Source organism: Onychostoma macrolepis, chromosome 03 (genome assembly GCF_012432095.1).
Source record: "Onychostoma macrolepis isolate SWU-2019 chromosome 03, ASM1243209v1, whole genome shotgun sequence".
NCBI lineage: Eukaryota > Metazoa > Chordata > Actinopteri > Cypriniformes > Cyprinidae > Onychostoma > Onychostoma macrolepis.
The window spans coordinates 2,108,463-2,128,541 of NC_081157.1; the positions used below are offsets into that span (position 1 = coordinate 2,108,463).

Here is a 20,079-nt window from a genome sequence, read left to right on the forward strand (position 1 = left end):
TATCAGTAGAAGTGAAATCTTATTGTAGTCTTCAAATCTGGGTACTGTCTTATGTTTTAAAATCACTTACAGAGTAAGTTTGGTTCCATCAGGTTAACATGACAGTCACGACTCGTGCCGCTGTAAACTTTTCTTTTTGTTTTGTTTTCACTCGCGATCTTTACAGCACACATTACATTACATATTTCATGGCACACTCGTTATATGCGTTTTTAGCGCCACCTATTGTTGTGGGTGTATTACTGACATGTCAAAGTCTAGACCCCGAATATAAGACGACTGTGTTTTTTTCAGATGTATTTCCAAGAAAAAAACATCGTCTTATATTCGGGACAATACGGTAATAGAAAAACCTTTCTTTGAATGAGCACACATATCATTAGGTCATTGTGTATATTATTACTGTTCTTGTGTATGTTTTTGTGTATTGTATACTGTTTTATGCATGCTTATAATAGATCACTAGTTAATATCACTCTGACTGTAACATGTCTGGTCTCTATCAATTCGTCTTCGGATGATCTAATTGAGAGTGAATATTACATGTTGATACCTATGCAACATATTAATGTCCTAAGAATCTTTTAATAGTTTGTGTAACAACTTCCAATCCAACCCCTTTGCAAATTACCATGCTCTCAGACAAAGAGTCATAAACCCCCCAGTATTTTCAAACTCCCGCTTGGAAATTCAGCCTCTCTCATTGGTCAAGCCCATCCTGAGAGGTGTGACTCTTCGCAGACCTTAAAGGGCTTACGCACAGCTCCACGCGCTCTTCTGCAAAAACTCTGCTGCTAAATCTCCGGACTGCTGCCCATGTGGAGAGCCTGAGCCGGTACCGGCGTGCCCGGTGGGCTCCAACATATCTCAGTTTTGCGGTTCTGTTAGATCCTAGAAGGATGTGAGCTAGAACTCTTCTGAAACTTTAAGTTTTGCGCCAGGCCTTGTGGCCTTGACTTTCCATTCAACCAAAGCTCCGCGGACCTCAGAACCAGAATATCCTCTTTGGAATTCATCACTCTTCAACCCGGAAGAACGTGATCGCGTTTGCGTTTAGTTAATAAAAGTTGTGTGCACAAATTACATGAGCTTCTGGTTCTGCCTTGCAAATTAATGTCCCTTTACGATTTTTGATCCTTACTACATGCTCTAATGCATTAATACTTAAGAAAGTATTTTCTGTGGCCACGAAAATATCCTTTCTTAGAGTTGATATGAACTTACACTGAATGTTTGCTGGACGACCAGATCAGTTGATGGCAATTTAATTCTGCTACAGTTATTACTGTCAGCCGATATAAATAATTGTAATTAATCATAATTAATTTTAATTATTTATATACAATTCCCTTTTAAGCTAATTTGCTACAAGAGTTACATCTGCTTTTTTCACACTAACTCTCACATACAGCTTTAATTGATTTCTTTCATAAATTGCAGTGACGGCTCTAAAATATGAAACCCCAATGTTTCAGGAGTTTAGAACATGCTTATTTGATAACTCTTGTATTTCCTATATGGGTTTATGTATAGCGATGCTTCATTTTTTAACCCTCTGGGGTCTGAGGGTGTTTTGGGGCCCCGGAGAAGTTTTGACATGCCCTGACATTTGTGTTTTTTTCAGTTGCTTATAAACATTTTAATGGCTAAAGTCTAAAAACACTGTATTCAGCACAAACTGGGCTACAATAATATGTGAGCAGCATGTACGTAAGTGATTGTGTTTTTGAGAAAACAACGTTTATGCGTGGTTTGAAAAAAACTAAAATTTTAAAGTAACTGAAATAAGGCCATAAAACACATACAGAACATTTGTTCACAAGACTTTTGAGAACTGGATCTTGTAGCCTAGAATATTTGCTTCAAAATGATCTGAAAATAATCTAACTCACTCATTCAGAGAAAACAATATATTGATTTAAATTTTCTAAGTCACTTTTTGAGTGGAAAGGCTCTATGCGAGAGCGTGACTCACACCTGAGAAGACAAAGGCCCGCATAATGAGCTCCATAATGAGCCATTGAGTCAGGTGTCTGACTGAGAGAGAAGAGTTACAAGAAAGAATGTGAGGAAAAAAGAAATGTGTATACATATAACTATCACATAAAATAACTTGAGATTCACTTGTGAGTGCAGTTAAACAGTTTATTAGGAACAAACAAACAAATAAACAACAGAAGAGTCAAGACATCGTGGGTGCAATATCCAAAATATCCAAAACAGTGGCAGGAAACTGGAACCCAGGAAAACAGGAGACAGCAGAAACTGGACAAAGACAAAGCAAACATGGTGACAATACATACACAACCAGTCAAATTATTTAAACAGAAAGATTTGTAATGTTTTTTTTTTCTTAAGAAGTGTCTTCAGTTCATTTATTTGATACAAAGTACAGCAAAAACAGTACATTATATTTATTATAATATATAGGCCTACATATTGTTACCATTCAAAATAAATAAAGCACCCCCCCCCCCACTAAAATTAATAAATAAATTAGTGAGCATGTTGATAGTCTTATCAGGAGCAACTATATTATTACATTAGCAATCACCGATATTGACCACGTGATTTTATAACATAGATGCACACATGCTTTGCATGTATTATCATACAATAGAAAAACAACATTTTATAACTGAGAAACTAAATTATTATTGTTAAGCTTATTATAAACATGTTTGAGCAGGTATTTGCAAACAGAGTAGGCTACTTCACAGTAAAGATTGGTCTAAATTTTCTTAGACATTACTTTTATATCATTGTTTATAGAACATATAACTATCCTCACGTCGATTAAATGCAATGAAAGGTTGCCTATCATATTTCAAAATGTTGCACTCAATTTCACACATTTTATTCTGGAGTTATAGTTTGGGAAAAGTTCACCAGTAAATGCGTTCAACTTTGTCACAACAACACATTATCGAATGCCAATAAGAAACATTACTTACTCGATATAAAGTATCTCCTCCTCCGCCGGCTCCAGCTGCGCTCGCGCTCTGTTTGTGAGGTAAACAAAGCTTTTTCCTCTCAGCGCGTTTCTGAGGTAAATATAACTCTTTTTCCTCTCAGCGTGTTCTTCCAAAACTGAAAAGTATCCGAGATGAACGCGTTGCTGCTTTGTTTACGGTGGTGTGGGCATTTACATGCCGCGTGGCTCGCGTGGAGATTTGTAATAACAAAAGCGCGAGCAGCGTGTGGGCGTGACCTAATTAGAGATAATGAGACCAGACGGAAAAACTGGACATGTCCTTGGTTTCATACGGATTACTTTATCACAGAATATTTGTTTTTGGTAAGACTTGCTTCAGTTCAGTTTAACAGTAGACATGTCAGGCTTTCTATAGATATGTTTCTCATGTCTCTGTGTGAAGTATTTGCTGAGTTACAGTTCATTTTAGTGACGTGTTTCAAAACGCAGTTCGCGGAGACGGAGAAGACAGAGAGCGCACCCTGTTTGTTTTCTTTATTCTTCAAAAGCACAAAGTTTAGTTGTTATTATGAGTGTATACAAATAAAAGTAGACCCCTTACAGATTCGAATGGTGTATTGCTCTTATCTGTACGATCAAAAACGACAGAGTAATTCAAGCTCATTTCGGCCTTATCAGGAAAATCTGCCTCAAAACGCGTATACGCGTTTGTCGACCCCAGACTAACTGTTTTTTTCCAATGCATTATTAGATTCCAGTGTTTCCTGTCATAGCTGTGCAAAGGATTAGACTTCAAAAACAGTATCATAGCCAATAAAATATTTCTTGTTATGATTTAAAAGATGTATTTAATCTTTGTAATCTCCTCAGATGATGTAGAAGTCTGACAAACGTTGTTGTTGTGATCATAAACTGTATGGATGTGATTACACGTAATACACAGTTTTTCCCTCAGCATTGTAACGCACTGCTTTTTCAAAGCTCTGTGAAAACATTTCAGCTTTTATTTTCCTTTTACGCGCTGAAGAAGATATCACAGGTTCATCAAGTTCGTCGAAATTGTTCATCCTCGATCACTTTTAGTCAGTTTTGACGAAACTCTTCTCAACTAGAAACATCTTTTCAAAGTGAAAGTAGCCTTGTCACCTGACCTGAATACAGTGTGCTGATTCGCTAAAATGGATTTATCGGCTTCTGTTCAAAAACAACAAGGGCGCTTGTCGGCTTCTGCAGTAAAATGTGAACTTGAAAGTTTTTTTTTAAAGTGGCGTTTATCGGTTTTTGCAAATGAACTCTTCATATATAATTTTTTTCCCCCAAAGCACCTAAAAGCCATTTCACACTTGTCATACTCCAGCAGGGTGAACACACTGACCAAACAAAGCAAAATTTGTGGCAGTGTGAAATGACCATAATGCTGTATGTTGATTCATTAAACTTGGTTTGCTATAATCCATCCATTCAGAAGTGCACCAGTGTGAATCATAATTCCCACATTTGCTGTATATCCATAAAGTGATATCGTTGTCATAGTATTCTTAATAATACAAAACCAGCTGTTTCTAAATGTGAAGAAGTTCTATACAGCTGTTGTTAACACCCAGTATACTAAATGACCACTGATAGTCATCCATTGGTAGCTAACTAGTCATCAGCTGTTTGACTGGTCAAACCTAACATGGTGATCGAAGTAAATCTACAACAGGGTTATACTTTATTTTAAGTTGTCCTTGTTATAGTGTAATTATACTTTTAAGTACTGAGTAATATTAAAAAACTACATGCACTTACTATATGGTTACGATTAGTGTTTGGATTAGGGTTACTTGCATATAATTATGCATAATTAACTGTTATTATAATCGTAAATACATGAAACATGTAACAAGGACACTTAAAAAAAAAGTGCTGCCAAAAAGTGCATTTAGAAATCTTTTGTAACAATATATACCACCAATCAAAAGTTTGGGGTCAGCATGTTTTTTGTTATTGTTTTCTTTTTTAAATAAATGTATACTTTTTTATTCAGAAAGAATGTGTTGGTTTAATAAAAGCGATAGTAAAGACTTACACTGTTAGAAATTATTTCTATTTTGAATAAATGCTTTTTAACTTTTTATTCAACAAAAATCCTGAAAGAAAGTACCACAGGTTTCATTAAAATATTAAACAGCACAACTGTTTCCAACATCAATACATCAGCATATCCAGCTTTTTCTTCCCGTAAGAGCGAGCGCAGACATTTGTAAATTTAATGTGTCTTGCGTCTGGTGTCATCCGTGTCCCACTATTTTTATCTGTACAAAACCACTCGTTTTGCTGCTTGATACTGAGAATAGCTGTTTATTACTATGTAATAATTTTGTAAGGTTTTATCCTTCATTTATAAATTTTAGCTTTAGGGAACCAAATCGTAGAAATTCGGTTTTGATCTGATTAATTGATATTAATCAAAACTGTATAATTTATACCTTATTAACGACTCGTCCAGCGAGTATTAATACAGTATAATTCAGCAATGCTTCTTATTGTTGATAATAATACAGAATTGATTGGGAAATTTTGCTTGAGCAACAGGTAACACGATCTATGGCAAATAATTTAAGATTTGAAAATCAAGGCACCAGACTATTCATTAAAAATGAATCGAGTGTTTATTTACTATTCTAGGGTACAATACAAATAACCAAAACACATACACACACATACACACATTATGGCAAGATCAAAGCAGTTTGAAGGAAGTTAACTATTCTCTTTTCTTGAGAATAAGGACGACCTTGGGGACGTCACAAACAGAAGACTCCGTTATCGTTATCTTTTAACGATTCATTCAATTCAATTCAGCTTCAGCGAATAAGAGATTTGTTTGTTTACTTGCTGTGAGTTGAAGTTGAGTTGAAGGCTGTACTTAGGGGTTGCTGGAGGGAAGCCCTGGACTTTTCCTGCTGACGTGTTGTTGTTGCGTGACGTCACTCGGGATTCCTCCTTTTGGATTTGATGACTTTCTGGTAGCGCGCGAATAGCGAGTTTGAAGTTCTTACGTGGCAGTTTTGCAAGTTTTCTTTGGTCAGACGTGGACAGAGTGTTGAAGTCTTTTAGATGATCAGCCAGATGTTTGCAGCACGATCAGGGGGCAACGCCCAGACTTTCAGCCAAGTTTCTTGCAGTTTCACCAGTTGTTTCAACCCGTTCTTTTGTCCTGAGTAATTCAAAGTTGGGGTGTCTGTTTTTATCGGACAGAATTAAGTCCATCCTATTCACTGTCTGACCCAATCACATTGTCTCTGTAGGGCGGAGCCCCGCCCAACACGACTTCTTTTTCGTGCCTACATTATCTGCTCATAAATATGTCACGTGAGCCAAATATCCTAGCAGATTTCTATAAAGTGTTATAATCATACCTTATGATGCTAAAAGTCAACATTCATCTTTTTCAATGTATTGGAATCAGCATAACGTGTAATTTAATACCAAACATGAGATAGTTGTCACATCGAATATCTATAATTTTACCTACTAAACAGTCATAGAATTGAAGCGTTGTGTTGTTCATTTGCTCATTTTACGAGCTGATGAAGTTAGATTAGTTCCAGTGGAATGTTCCTAAGTTAAACTCATGTGTGTGCGTTCTTTTCGACCAGGTTCTACAACTATATTATTTTAATGTATTATCTTAATTATAAACACACTGGTTTGTAGTGCAAAGTGTTTTACTGTTTACTGCACGTTGTTATTGTTCTCGTTATTTCCCTACAGCATCTAATGAACCTCTCTCACACATAGGCTTACTTCTGCATTGAAGAATACGGTGGATTAGAATGATTTCTGAAGATCATGTGACCCTGAAGACTGGAGTAATGATGCTGAAAATTCAGCTTTGATCACAGGAATAAATTACAGTTTACAATATATCAAAATAGAATTTGGTAACACTTTACAATAACGTGTCATTTGTTAACATTAGTTAATGCATTAACTAACATGAACAAACAATGAACAACTAATGTTAACAAACACAACTTGTGATTTTAATAATGCATTAGTAAATACTGAAATTAACATTAACTAAGATGAATAAATGCTGTAGAAGTATCGTTCATTCTTAGTTCATGTTTACTAATGTTGTTAAGTAATGAACCTTATTGTAAAGTGTTACCTAGAATGTTTTATCAGATAAATGCAGCCTTGATGAGCATAAGAGACTTCTTTAACAACAACAACAAAAAAAACATTAAAAATTGTACTGATGCCACGGTTTTGAACGGTAGTGTATATCGCTTAAGGAATTAGTGTACTTCATGAAATCATACATCTGTGTACAGGCTTTTCATATTAAAAATTGGTGTAAATATTTTAATATGCAAAGTATGAAGTTACACTGAGCATGAGCGGAGAGATAAACAGTGAGGGTAAGATACAGCTCCATGTTTGTCGATGACAGAGGAACTTCAGCCGAGGTGAATGAGAGCAGGAACAAGCTTAGTTTCAGTTTGATAAACACATCCTCCGCTCAGAATTTAACCCTCGCTGTGACGCTGCTGTATCCGGGGGGACGAGGGGGAACAAAAAACTTCCCACTTTATATGAGGTGTCCTTAACAACTGTGCACTTACATCACACATTAAGCACTTGATACAATGTACTTACGTTGTACCTTCATGTTGTTTAATTGTACTTGCATTTAAAGTACCTGCATGTTCAATCTGTAGTTATGATAGTGCACTTGTCTTGCATATGTAAGTTGTAAGTACACTTTTGTAAATACACACCATAACTTCAATATTGTAACTTCAATTGTAACTACTCTGCAGTGAAATATTGTTTGAGGAAAACTTATGTTTTTACAGGTGTAAAACATTTTTGTTCATGCCTACAGCGATGTGATTAATACACTTATTATTCAATGCATTATTATGGATGCAACAAATGATTTCAGAATACACCAATGTAGATTTCTGTATTGTTTATTGTTAGCTCATGCTAACTAATGTAGTCAACTTGTGTTAAACCTTGTTTTAAAGTGTGGAACCTGTGTTGATACTCATGAACTAAAGCATACCTACATATAGGTCATTAATTACATGCAGAATAAAACTATAGTGTTCTTAATTAAACTTGCTAATAATGCTGGGACATGCAAAGAAAAGCAACACATACAGTTATGAAATGTATTTATTTATTTATTTGACTGAAAACCATCAGATAAACAGGAATGATCTATTTTTCAAACTTTAACAACATAATTCGACTACTTAATTTCGATAAAAGTTTTCTAAAATGCAAAAATAATCAGCCTTTAGCTAAATTTGTATTTAATTGGCAGGAGTTAATTAAGGCTTTTTTTAGCCCGGGCAATATTCAATATTTCCTCGCTCCTCCATCCTCCAGTCCATGACCTTGAGAAATATCCAGATCTGTAATTTTGACTGATATTAATTCTCTAAATGCACTGTGATGATGATGATGATGATGATGTTGTTGTTGTTCCATCAATACTCCCCATATTGAGAAGCACCTCAAGTTTCACTAAACTCTGGCTTTCATGTTCAGTACACAAGCTCAAGTTAATATCATTACTAGAACTGAATTTAACAAGCTAAGGCCTTGACCAAAATTGCATCTTTTGAAAGTAAAAGTGACTGGATACTCTGCAGCAGATATAGCGGTAAAAGTTAAATGTGTTGCAGAGTTAAATAAATTGCACAGTCTGTCATTTGTAGCAGTGTCAAAGTATATATTTTATTATCATTTGGTGTAGTATTATTGAATATGTTTTGAATATCTGTTTTTATATTTCTTGACTATTTTGTATTTGTGTTTTCTTGCAATTTTATATTTTAATGTACTTTTTGCAATAATTCAGTCTCCGTATTGCTAAGCAGAAAAAATAAATAAACTTCAACGTCAAATTCAGATTTCAAATTGATCAAAAAGTCATATCTTGACATGCACCGTACATTGTTTTCATGATCAGTCACTTCTGAGAACATGCTACACGGACACAGCTTCTAAAAAATGATTTTGGCTATTCCAGTCATTTCTGTGAAAACAAATCTACACCATATCATGAAGATCTCATAAACACAGCAGTTGTTCCTGTTGCTTGTCTTCATTAAAGGCCAAAAACCAAGGATTGTGAAATAAGTTTTGAAATTTAGTACCGATATCTTGACTCATCACCAGGCACTTTCTGGCCAATGCAACCTTTCAGCTTTCTTTCTTTCTTAAATCAGTTCATTCATTTACAAGAACATCAGACTCGCTTTAATTTGCTTTATGTTTATTAAAGATTTTAAGTGAAATACAAACAAATAAAATATATCAAATTATTTGTAAATTATGCCCATTGTGTCATGATTATGCAAGGACAATTAAGAATACATTCAAGTAATACAAGCATAATTATTTTCAGGAAATTAAAAAAAAAAAAAATTTTTATAATTTTGACCCATTTATTGTATGTATATATATATATATATATATATATATATATATATATATATAAAATGAAGATTATTTGGGTGTGTTTTATGTAAATTACTAACCTCTGGAATGTGGTCACTCATTCAATACTGAAAATTAATTAACATTAGAATGACATTAAGAAGAGAAATCCATGTATGTATGTACATGTAATTTTTTTTTTCCTTTTTTTTTTTTTTTTAAAGTAAGTGCCTTATGTATAATAGATGTATAGCAAAGTCCCCATTACGGCAAGTCAGTGGCCATCTTTGAAACACCTCTTTGCACTCTCAGCTTCAGTGATCCAATAACATTTCCAATGACTGGCTCTTTTATTTAGAAGGTGGGACTATCTTTGTATATTTAAAGCCTTTGCTATATATTAGCTGATATTTACAATATGGAATGTTTGCAGAAGTCTGACCTCGTACGTCACACATCTTCTATTGTTTGACTCAGTACAACATAGACATTTAAACCAATCTCAGCAAAACCCTCTTTCTTCTCACAGACAAATCTAGGATGTTGCATGAGTTTCTGACTGGTACCACGTTCATATGTGTAAACCCTCTAAATCGGGGTATAAACCTCTTTCAGCCTTGGCCACTTCTATATAGTCGTTTAGATCCTCTCTTGTTTCTTTAATTTCCTTTAAGACATTGCAAAGGTCTTTATGTGTTTTCCTCATTTCAGCAATGGACTTGAGTAAACTTGACTTGACCTTTTTTGGGTCATCTACTTTTCCCTGTCTCATCTGGTGAATGTCTATGGAGTCTTGCACTATGAAGACGGTGTCAACAATGACTAGGATCCCACTCAACACTCCTGTGACTGCAGCTGTTGCTGCTGCTGCAGCCCGTCCTACTCTAGCGGTTTGACCAGCAATCCTGCCAACATTCGCCAGTAGACCTAGATTCAGGAGTTCTTTGGCACACATTAGTTTTCTTGTCTCTACATTGCGTGACATTTGCACATTGTCAAAAGAGTCGCTGACAAAATCCCTGAATTTTTGGATTGCTCTCAATACCTTTCTCATTGCATTCAGTGAATCGAGAATTGGTCTCACATCTTCAAAGTTCAGCTGAATTCTTTCAATGTTCTCACGGAGTGATTTTTGTTTGACTGCATTGGTAATGCTGGAGGCAGCACCTGTTATACCACCTGCAACTCCAACTCCAACACCAACACCTGTAACTATCAGAGATGCTCCAAAAGTGAAAGGAGCCAAAATGGCACCAACCACTGCAGTGATTCCTCCAGCTGCACCAATCACTGAACCTGACAGAGCGCCTGCTGTGCATTTATGATGGATCTTCTCTAGTGAATCTGTTGTTTCTCCCCACTCTGTAACTAAGGCCTTAAATTTATCATAGTGCTCACTGTAGGTCTCATCAAATATGTTTAAGGACATCATGAACCTTCGATTCAGTGCTTCTGGAAATGTCTTGTTTCTGTTTACAGCATCTTCTAGGAAAGGTTTTACTAGAATGTCATCAGCTGAAGGTCTGGTTGTAGGGTCCAAGCTGAGCATTTCTTTGATCAATGCCTGTAGATCCGGCGAACACGTATTTGAGAATTGAAGAGAGTTTCCTACATTGTGGGAGGCTTGTTGAAAGCGACGTTGATCAATATCTGACTGTGCAGGAAAATAAAGAAGAAAAAAAAAACAATATAAGGAAAATCTGGTTAATCATAAGACCCAAGATCATGAAACATTTTTAAGGTGCTATATACATTTAAAAAAAACTCTGAGTCTGAGTTGAGAACCACTCTTGATCAATTCAAGAGTTGAGAAGCACTGATTTGAAATACATTTATTTCATGCTAAGTCGCTTGAGACTTACTGATATAAAAATAAAGCAATATGCCCCAAGAAGCCATGGTTTACAGTGAATTTATAACAGCGTTGTTAGGCATGAAGTTAAGCGGAGGATTAGCTCAACCAATCAGATTCAAGGACCAGAACTATCCGTTTTATAATTATAATTAAACTTTATTTGGAGTACTACTTGTGCACAATGCACATTTCTTAATATTAAACCTAAAATGTGTTTTAATGACACTACTGATGAGGATTGTATATTATTTGAATAATATTTGTCTTTAAATGCAAGATATTTAAAGTGTACTTGCAATAGTTCCACTTTAGCACGATCAAATATACTTAAGTAGCCTATATCTATCTTCAGTTGGACTTCAGCACTACTTCCGCATAATTAAAGTGCATTAAGTACAAAATTAATTGTTCCATTTAGCAGCCTGTAAGTATACCAGTTTAGTATATTAAAAGTACAATTTCAGGGTATTTTTAATGAGTACAAAAATATGTAAATGTATTTGTAGTACACTTAGCATGAAATAAATGTATTTCAAATACATTTTTAGTATATTTATCTTTCACTATAGGGTTAATGGGGTGTCATTTTGGTGTCTACTGACTGACTTTCATTGTGTGGACAAAAAAAATTCTTTAAAATCTCTTCTTAAGAATCCTGTATATTGTTCCTCAGATGAAGGGAAGTGATACAGATTTTAAGCTCACTTAAGGGTGAGAAAAGTCAACAGAATTTAACAGTAGCACTTTATTTTACAGTCCTGTTCCTCATTGTCACGAATCTGGTCTACGAACTTCCGTCAACCCTCCACCAGAGGTCACTCGCTCACCACATGGACTCTTACACTGCACAGATCATTACACTTACACTGAACTTCAGTTCCCACAATCCATTGCACTCATTACACTCAACTGCAGCCAATCACACGCTTACACCCGAGTCTGATCACACAGCTGATTCCCATTTCACCCCTTACATAAACCATGGACTTCCTCTCTTTCACTGCCGAGTATTGTATGCATTTATCGCTGTGCTAGCTTTAGCTACTCTACAGAGCCCCTGTTAGTTTTCCTAGTCTTGCCTTGCCTGTTTCGGATTGTGTTTTCCCCTGCCCGGACTTTTGCTTACGTTTTGGATTACTTCTCTTGTCAAGCCCCTTTGGATTCTGTTCGCTGTCGTCTGACCCACGCCCATTTTAGATGACTCTTTGCATTGCCTATGATATACCTGTCTGCCATTGTTCGACCCTGCATGTTATGACCACGTCTCTTCTCAATAAAAGCTTGCATATGGATCCGTACATCTCACGTCTCTTCAGTCCCGTAACACTCATGTAAATAATATGAACTTATTATAGTAATTACAATAACCATGCAATAACTAGGTACTAACCCTGAATCTACCCTTAAACCTAACCCTACCCCAAGTAGCTACCTTATATTACTAGTACTTTCTTAGGTGATTACACTGTAAGTGCATGCAACTACACATACTGTAAAATAAAGTGCAACTGAATTTACATTTGTTGGTGAACTGTCACTTGTGCTGCCTCTCAGATCAACTTGATTCACACTAAATGAGTACGCCAAAACACCAGATCATGAGCTGTACGGGTAATGAACAGCATTTCACTCTGAAACAGTCCACATGTACATTACTGAATCACAGCCTTCCTGTGGCATTCAGAAATAAAAATTTTATTGCAATTTAAATTTTATTTTGATGCATCATGCAACCTTACACTTGATCTGTGTGAAGGTAAAACAAACCCAGGCAAGGCTACGCACAAACCTTTGACAAAATCTACATTTTATTAAGTCAAAATCTACTTTTATCAAGCATTAAAATTTGAAGAAAAAAAAATGTAATTCTTGGTTTGTACATTTTAAAGCTAATTAAAGTGAACACATTGGTAATATTTTGTAATGTACATTATTTCATAGAGTGCACTTTGAGAAGGAAAAACTAAAAACTCACCCACACATCCAGCATGCAGAGATCATAGAGTACCCATCCCAGTGAATAAATATCACTACAAAAATAAATAAACAAACAAACAAATAAATAAATAAATGCACAAAGGATAAATTAAACTGCATTGTTTAGACAGCTAAAGTAGTTGGCATTTCATGTAAAGACTTTGCAAGAAATTTCAATATTTCAACTTTCAAAAAGCATACCTTTTGGAAGTCTTATAAACTTCTGGGCTTTGATAGAGCTCTGCACTCATAACTGAGCTTGTAAAAGGATCTGCTCTGAAATAGAAAAAAAATAAATAATGTAAACTCAAATGTAGGGAGTGAAATTATTTCCTTTATGAAATCAACCAAAATGGCATCATGAAGCCAAAACTCAGGAACTCACAGATACCATGTGTAGCAGTACGGTTTACCCGTGACGTATCCTGTAATAGGAGGAGGGGGAGTGGTGGGTAATTACTTTAACTGAATAGCACATAAAAGTGACCGTAGGGGCGCTATGTGTGTGCGTCTGCGAGAGAGAGTGAGGTAACTCACTTCCGGCGAGTTGTGCGACCATTGGGAGGTAGGAGTTGTTGCCAGTGACTTTTTGGTGGACTTTCTTTATCTGGTTTCATGGGTTTATTTTGTCAAAGGGTGGACTGAGGAGCGTTATGGGATGTTGGCAGCAATGGCGGTCTGTATGGAGATGCATCTAAACATAACCGCGACTAGGTTATGTGAATCTTATTAAAGGTACGTTTCATCTGCTGCGAGTGTTTTTAGTGTTTGGCTCGTTAAAATGTGTATTTTTATATTATAGGTGTGAGCCAACGTGTGCAGTATTGCAGTGGGCTGGTGTCTGGCTCAGTGTGCGTGTTTCAACTCAGGGGAAGCTTGATGATTGGCTGTTCCAGTGGGCAAAAATTGTTTTCCCATACTGGGGCTTTGTGCCTCAGCATCGAGATTATCGGCTCGTTTGCCCGGGATCATATGGTGCTGTAGTCAAATCGAGCTGGCGGATCGGTTCGAGTAACCAGTCGTTGGCTTGCGCAAGTGCACTTTTCCTTTATAAACGGAGTACATTGACTGTGTTCAACTTTCACAGGATCAGCTGGACCGTGGTGTGGCATTCTTCTCGCTCCTTGGGTTGTGAGTAACGTGAAACAGAAACCTTGCAGTTACAGTCTATAGCGGTGTATAACAGACGATCAGCCTTTTTGTGTCACCGTCCTTTTTGATTTTTCTTTTGTTTGGTTGATTCTTAAAATATTGTTTTGTTTTCTGTGTTTATTTTGATGTTTATGAAGTGTTTTCTTTTATTATAACCAGTCTGTGGTTATGGCCTGGTTCTAGTCCGTTCAGAGCTGTAGTGTGCTGGACGCAATCCCTCGTCTATTTGGGCAGAACTGAGACGTTGAATACTTTTTCATGTTTTAACTTATATTGTGTATGTGATCTGACCATGGCGTTTTAAATTTAATTAAGTGTTGGAGATATTGATTTCTTTATTTTTTGTTTCTCATCAGAACCGGGTGGCCAATTGCGGAGGGGCAGCCTTCCCTTGTGTGTGGTGGTGGTGGGCTTTTTGCCTGAATGCCGTGTTCACTGGAGGTGTGGTATGCTGTGGTGTGAGTGTGCACTGATTGCTGTTTCCATCCTGTCTAGGTGTGCCACCTGAAATTCTGAGAAGTTGACAGTAGTATAGTTTCATTTAATTTTCTCCTGAGTTTGTCTCCTATTAATAAAGTTGGTATTTTATTGCAAATAAAGTTCATTAATTGTGACTCCACTCGGCCTGATACCTGACTCAACCGTATCGAACCTGTGAGCCTTGCTCTGAGAAATGTGTGTTCCCCGGACACTTAAACAGGGTGGCGTAGTCTGTGTTTGTGTAGCGGCCCCTTGTGGTTGCCTGATTATTTAAGTCACGAAGTGTGCGTAAGGGCTATTAGGTGATAAGGTACTTTAGCCCTTTTGAATAGAGACTGCCATATTTGGCATAATCCCTAACACGTATTTCTGACATCCCTCCCCCTCGTACTCGCCACACATGCAATAAAGCCATAAAACTAATCTGGAGAAGAGATCTCCAGAGAGAGCAAACAGCAGCACTCCCCTTGTTCATTTACGACCCCCTTCTCCCCCTGCCCTGCCCTCCCTGCCTCTGACTCTCCCCCCTCACTCTTCTTCCCCAAAAAGCAAGAATCTATGTTGTTTTTTCCCTTTCATGTTTGGTATCATTTTAAAGGTCTCGGTGTGATGGGTAAATTGGTCTCAATTTCACAGTAGTCACTTGTATTATGAGAAATATTGAAAACTTTTGTAGTATTGTGTTCTGCTGAGGAGGGGGTGTGTCTGCGGGAATGTTTATCCATCTTCATCCAGGTGCGACCCTGGAGCACTAGAACCAAAAACACCAAAAGGTCTTTTATGTTTTTACAACTGATCTTTGTTGTAAAATTGTAAGATTTGGGTATATAAGGGAAGTGACAAAACACTACTTAGGAATTTCTGTAGTCAGAAAACCCCATGCGGTGTGTGAGGGTCTCTGGAGCTCTGCTGCTGTGTGTCTCTATGCTGTCAGGTACGATTCAAAAATGTAATTGTGTTAAACACATTGTGCCCATAGAGCACACTGTATAGTTGTTTGTGCTACTAGTTAGGTTTATTCTCTAAAACATCTGAGTGCTTTGCTATGTATTTTAGACCGTGTGTCTTGTGTTAAATTAGGATAACTGTTACATGTGTGACTATGTTAAATTTGTTTGTCTCCTGCGTAGGTCACTTGGCTATTTCCCATATAGCCACAGTATCTATGTACAGGGGCAGGGTTGCCACGCGGTTACAATGTGATTCACAACTGCATTATCCTTTCTAAATTGGCTTCTAATTGTTTCATTTTATAATTGGCATGATACAACTTTACCTGACTAATAATAAATTGTTATATTTGATTTATTCTGAACTGTCCTAAAATCATTATGACCATTAGACTGTGAGGAGGCTTTTGTTACCGCAAATCTATGTCCAGGATAGATCAAACTGAAGGCTCATGAATGAACGGAGCAGTAGGCACGTCATCGGAGACCTCTGATTTCTGTCTATCACTGGTGCTAGCAAGTTGTACGGGAAGGACTAAATGAACTACACTTTTGTCATAAGCAAGCAGTTGGCGGCAGACAAAACAGGTATTAGCCTATCTAGACCCTCTGACTAGCATCAGACTGGTGAGTTTGTGTCCGTGAGATCTACGCAAAAACCCGCGGCGTGAGACTCTGTGCAACATTAGGTCCCCAGTGAATGGATAAATGAAAATATGGGATGTCCAGAATATTAAAATATCTAAATTAATATACAATCAATATCTGTGATAAGTTTTTAATTAAGAATATTGCCTAAATTTAATGATCACTTGGAACTGGAGTCAGATCAAGCATGCGTTAGACTGAATTTATCTGGATTTAGTTTCAATTTTAGAGGTGCAAGTAAAAGACCGAACATGCATTAAACCTTCGACCAGGACACTGGATTCCACTTTTTGGACCGGCGGGTGGAGCCCAGCCTTACACAAACTAATAAAACTTCAAAAAGATGTTATTAGGGATGAACCGAAACATTAGCTAGAAGAGAAAAGGGTAGTAATACTTGGAAAAATAACTGAATTGAATTCTACTACTTCTTTTACTCGAGTCTATGGGAGCCCACAGAACTGCTTTTGCGAAAGTTATCAAATTTGGCAAGCGGATAGAAGATAGTTTCAACACTAAAGTTTGGAGTCTGTAACTCAAACACTCTAGTGCAGTGGTTTTCAATCTACATATATAATATGTACATGTATGTACACTGCTCAAAAAATTTAAGGAACACTTTGAAAACACATCAGATCTCAATGGGGAAAAGTATGATGCTGGATATCCATACTGATACGGACTGGGTAATGTGGACTGGGTAATGAATAACTTTCGTCATCAGTTAGAAACCTAGGTGTGCTATTTGATAGAAATCTTTCCTTTGACAGCCACATTTCTAGCATTTGTAAAACGGCATTTTTCTATCTCAAAAATATATCTAAATATGCTCTCAATGTCAAATGCAGAAACTTTAATTCATGCGTTCATGACCTCAAGGCTAGATTATTGTAATGCTTTATTCAAGTCGGAATTTTTTTTTCATAAAGTTTATTGGGTGGTTGTTCTGCACGTTTAATAAACAAACTCCAGATGGTTTAACATGCAGCAGCTAGATTTCTTACTAGAACCAGGAAATATGACCATATTAGCCCGGTTCTGTCGACACTGCACTGGCTCCCTATCAAACATCGGATAGATTTTAAAATCTTGTTAATTACTTATAAAGCCCTGAATGGCTTAGATCCTCAGTACTTGAGCGAGCTCTTATCACACTATAGTCCTCCACGTCCACTGCGTTCTCAAAACTCTGGCCGTTTGATAATATCTAGAATATCAAAATCGACTGCAGGTGGCAGATCCTTTTCCTATTTAGCACCCAAACTCTGGAACAATCTACCTAACACTGTTCGGGAGGCAGACACACTCTGTCAGTTTAAATCTAGATTGAAGACCCATCTCTTTAGCCTGGCTTACACATAACAGACGAATACGCTTCTATTATTCAAATCCGTTAAAGGATTGTTGGGCTGCATTAATTAGATCAACCGGAACCCGGGAACACTCCCCATAACACACGGTGTACTCGTTACATCGCAAGTAGAATGGCATCTATGCTAATATTTGTCTGTTTCTTTCTTATTCCAAGGTCACTGCCGTCACCAGATCCAGTCCGTATCCAGATCAGATGGTCACTGCCGTCACCAGATCCAGTCCGTATCCAGATCAGATGGTGGATCAGCACCTAGAGATGACCTCTACAGCCCTGAACGTCAGCGGAGACCAGGACACCCAGATGAGCCCCAGAGACAGATCCCCAGTGAGGACCTCGTCACCTAGACAGCCATCCGGACAAGACCTCGGGAATCAGATGAGTCCTCTGCACAATCTGACATGGCTGCGGTTGGAATTGAACTGCTGGTTTCGTCTGGTCAGAGGAGAACTGACCGCCCGACTGAGCCTGGTTTCTCCCAAGGTTTTTTTCTCCATTCTGTCACAGAGGGAGTTTTGGTTCTACTTCCCTTCATTCCGGACCGCCAGAGCGGTATCCTAAATTGCCTAGTGGAGTCTTTCTCTGGTGCTCGTCTCTTTGCTGAGTGTAAATATCAAAGTCGTCACCCCCATGACCATGACGCTCAAGCGGACAGCCTATAAAGGCACGTCATCACGTCATGCCCGTTCTCTTTCCTATTCTCGTCTTGCGGAAAAAAACAGCTTAAGGTGAAGAGCGATCTTGATTTGTAAGTAACTTTGTACGCTCGTTGGCGAGCGCATTGTTTTTCATGCTTCAGGATATACTGTTAAACGACTGGACCGCAAGCAGTGTTAAGTGCTGCATGTAGCCTTAATTGAGCGATCTTTGTTTATATTTCAGTTATTATTATTAGACACGTTGACAAGCAGCATTGGCGCGGCTGGTCATTCAGTAAATTTGGTTCCAGAGATACTCTACTGATTAAGTTGAAATTATTATTTTAATCATTATTACTTTCCCACGTTTCGTTTGCAATGGCAAGCTGCACGCTGTGTGATTCATCCATGGAATTAGAGGACGGTCATGATCGTTGTATATTTTGTTTGGGACCTGAGCACCTTAAACAGGCCCTTTCAGATCCTTGTCCTAGCTGTAGTTTTTTGCCATTAGCAATACGTGAAAGCCGCCTTGCACAGTGGAATACTCAATCAGATTATTCATTGTTCCCTATAGACACAACCCCTTCAGAACGTGGCGTTAAAAGGGCAGCAGTAGCTGTTGTTCCACCTCCTAAGAAAAAAAAGGTGAAAACTTCCTCTGCGTTGGAGCGCAGGGTGGATCAGCTGACTGAAGGTATGGGCCAGATTCAAGCACTCTTGGCTTCTATGAAAAAGAATGAGGAGCAGCAGTTAGCAGAATCTAATACAATTGATCCTGGTAGGGAGAGAGATTTTGATGTGGTCTCAGTGTCAGCATCTGACTCCTTTTTTGATGAACATCCTGCCAGGACAGAGACAGTTGTAAGCAGAGGTGGGTAGTAACGAGTTACATTTACTTCGTTACATTTACTTGAGTAAATTTTTTGGGTAACTAATACTTTTAGAGTATATTTAAAAATAGGTACTTTTACTCTTACTCAAGTACATTTTTAGTGAAAAAACGGTACTTTTACTTCGTTACTGTGGGCGACGCTCCTCTCGTTACTTTATCTTAATGCGATATAGTTAAAAATCCTTCAATTTATTCCAAACGCACCGTCTACTTTTTTTTCTGGGCAATGAGCGATGCCCGTTCACGAATGATTCATTCTTTTGCGTCAATTCTGTTCGAAGGCTTGATCAGACCAGTTGGCAAACCAAGTGAATCGGTTCGTGAATCAGTTTGAATGATTCGTTCAGTTGCCTGCCGCACGCGCTAAGTTGTCTGAAGCGGTTCTCACTCAGAGTTGTAACATCAAGAGCGCTGAAGACGTGGCTCTGGATCAACAGTCAGTTGAAAGCAAAGGCTATGGTTTGCTAGCTATGAAGATCTTTATTAGACGAACACCGCGTGTGTTGCCGGTTCCACAGGTATAGATTCGATTACAATACACGACACCACTATGACATTACAGTATGTACCTTACACATTAAATACTATGTATAATTTATTCATTAAATAAGCGGTCACAGAGTATGAAATAAACACCCGCCAAACCCACGTTAGTTCCAGGAGGAATGCCTTTGCCTAGACACAATTAATATTGATATTTTCACAATATTTACGCTTGCAGAAATAAAGG

The 20,079-nt window shown here is 37.5% G+C and overlaps 1 protein-coding gene across 1 annotated transcript in view; it reads right to left on the reverse strand.

The window, feature by feature from the left end:
* Positions 1 to 8,230: 8,230 nt before the first annotated feature.
* Positions 8,231 to 20,079, reverse strand: part of LOC131537382 (uncharacterized) — a 44,835-nt gene continuing 32,986 nt past the window's right edge. The window contains exons 8-10 of the mRNA XM_058770753.1: positions 13,416 to 13,490; positions 13,213 to 13,267; positions 8,231 to 11,036 (exon numbers count right to left, since the gene is read on the reverse strand). Of these exons, the coding sequence (XP_058626736.1) occupies positions 9,954 to 11,036; positions 13,213 to 13,267; positions 13,416 to 13,490 (1,213 nt within the window). The 3' untranslated portion in view covers positions 8,231 to 9,953. The remainder of the gene's footprint in view (positions 11,037 to 13,212; positions 13,268 to 13,415; positions 13,491 to 20,079) is intronic.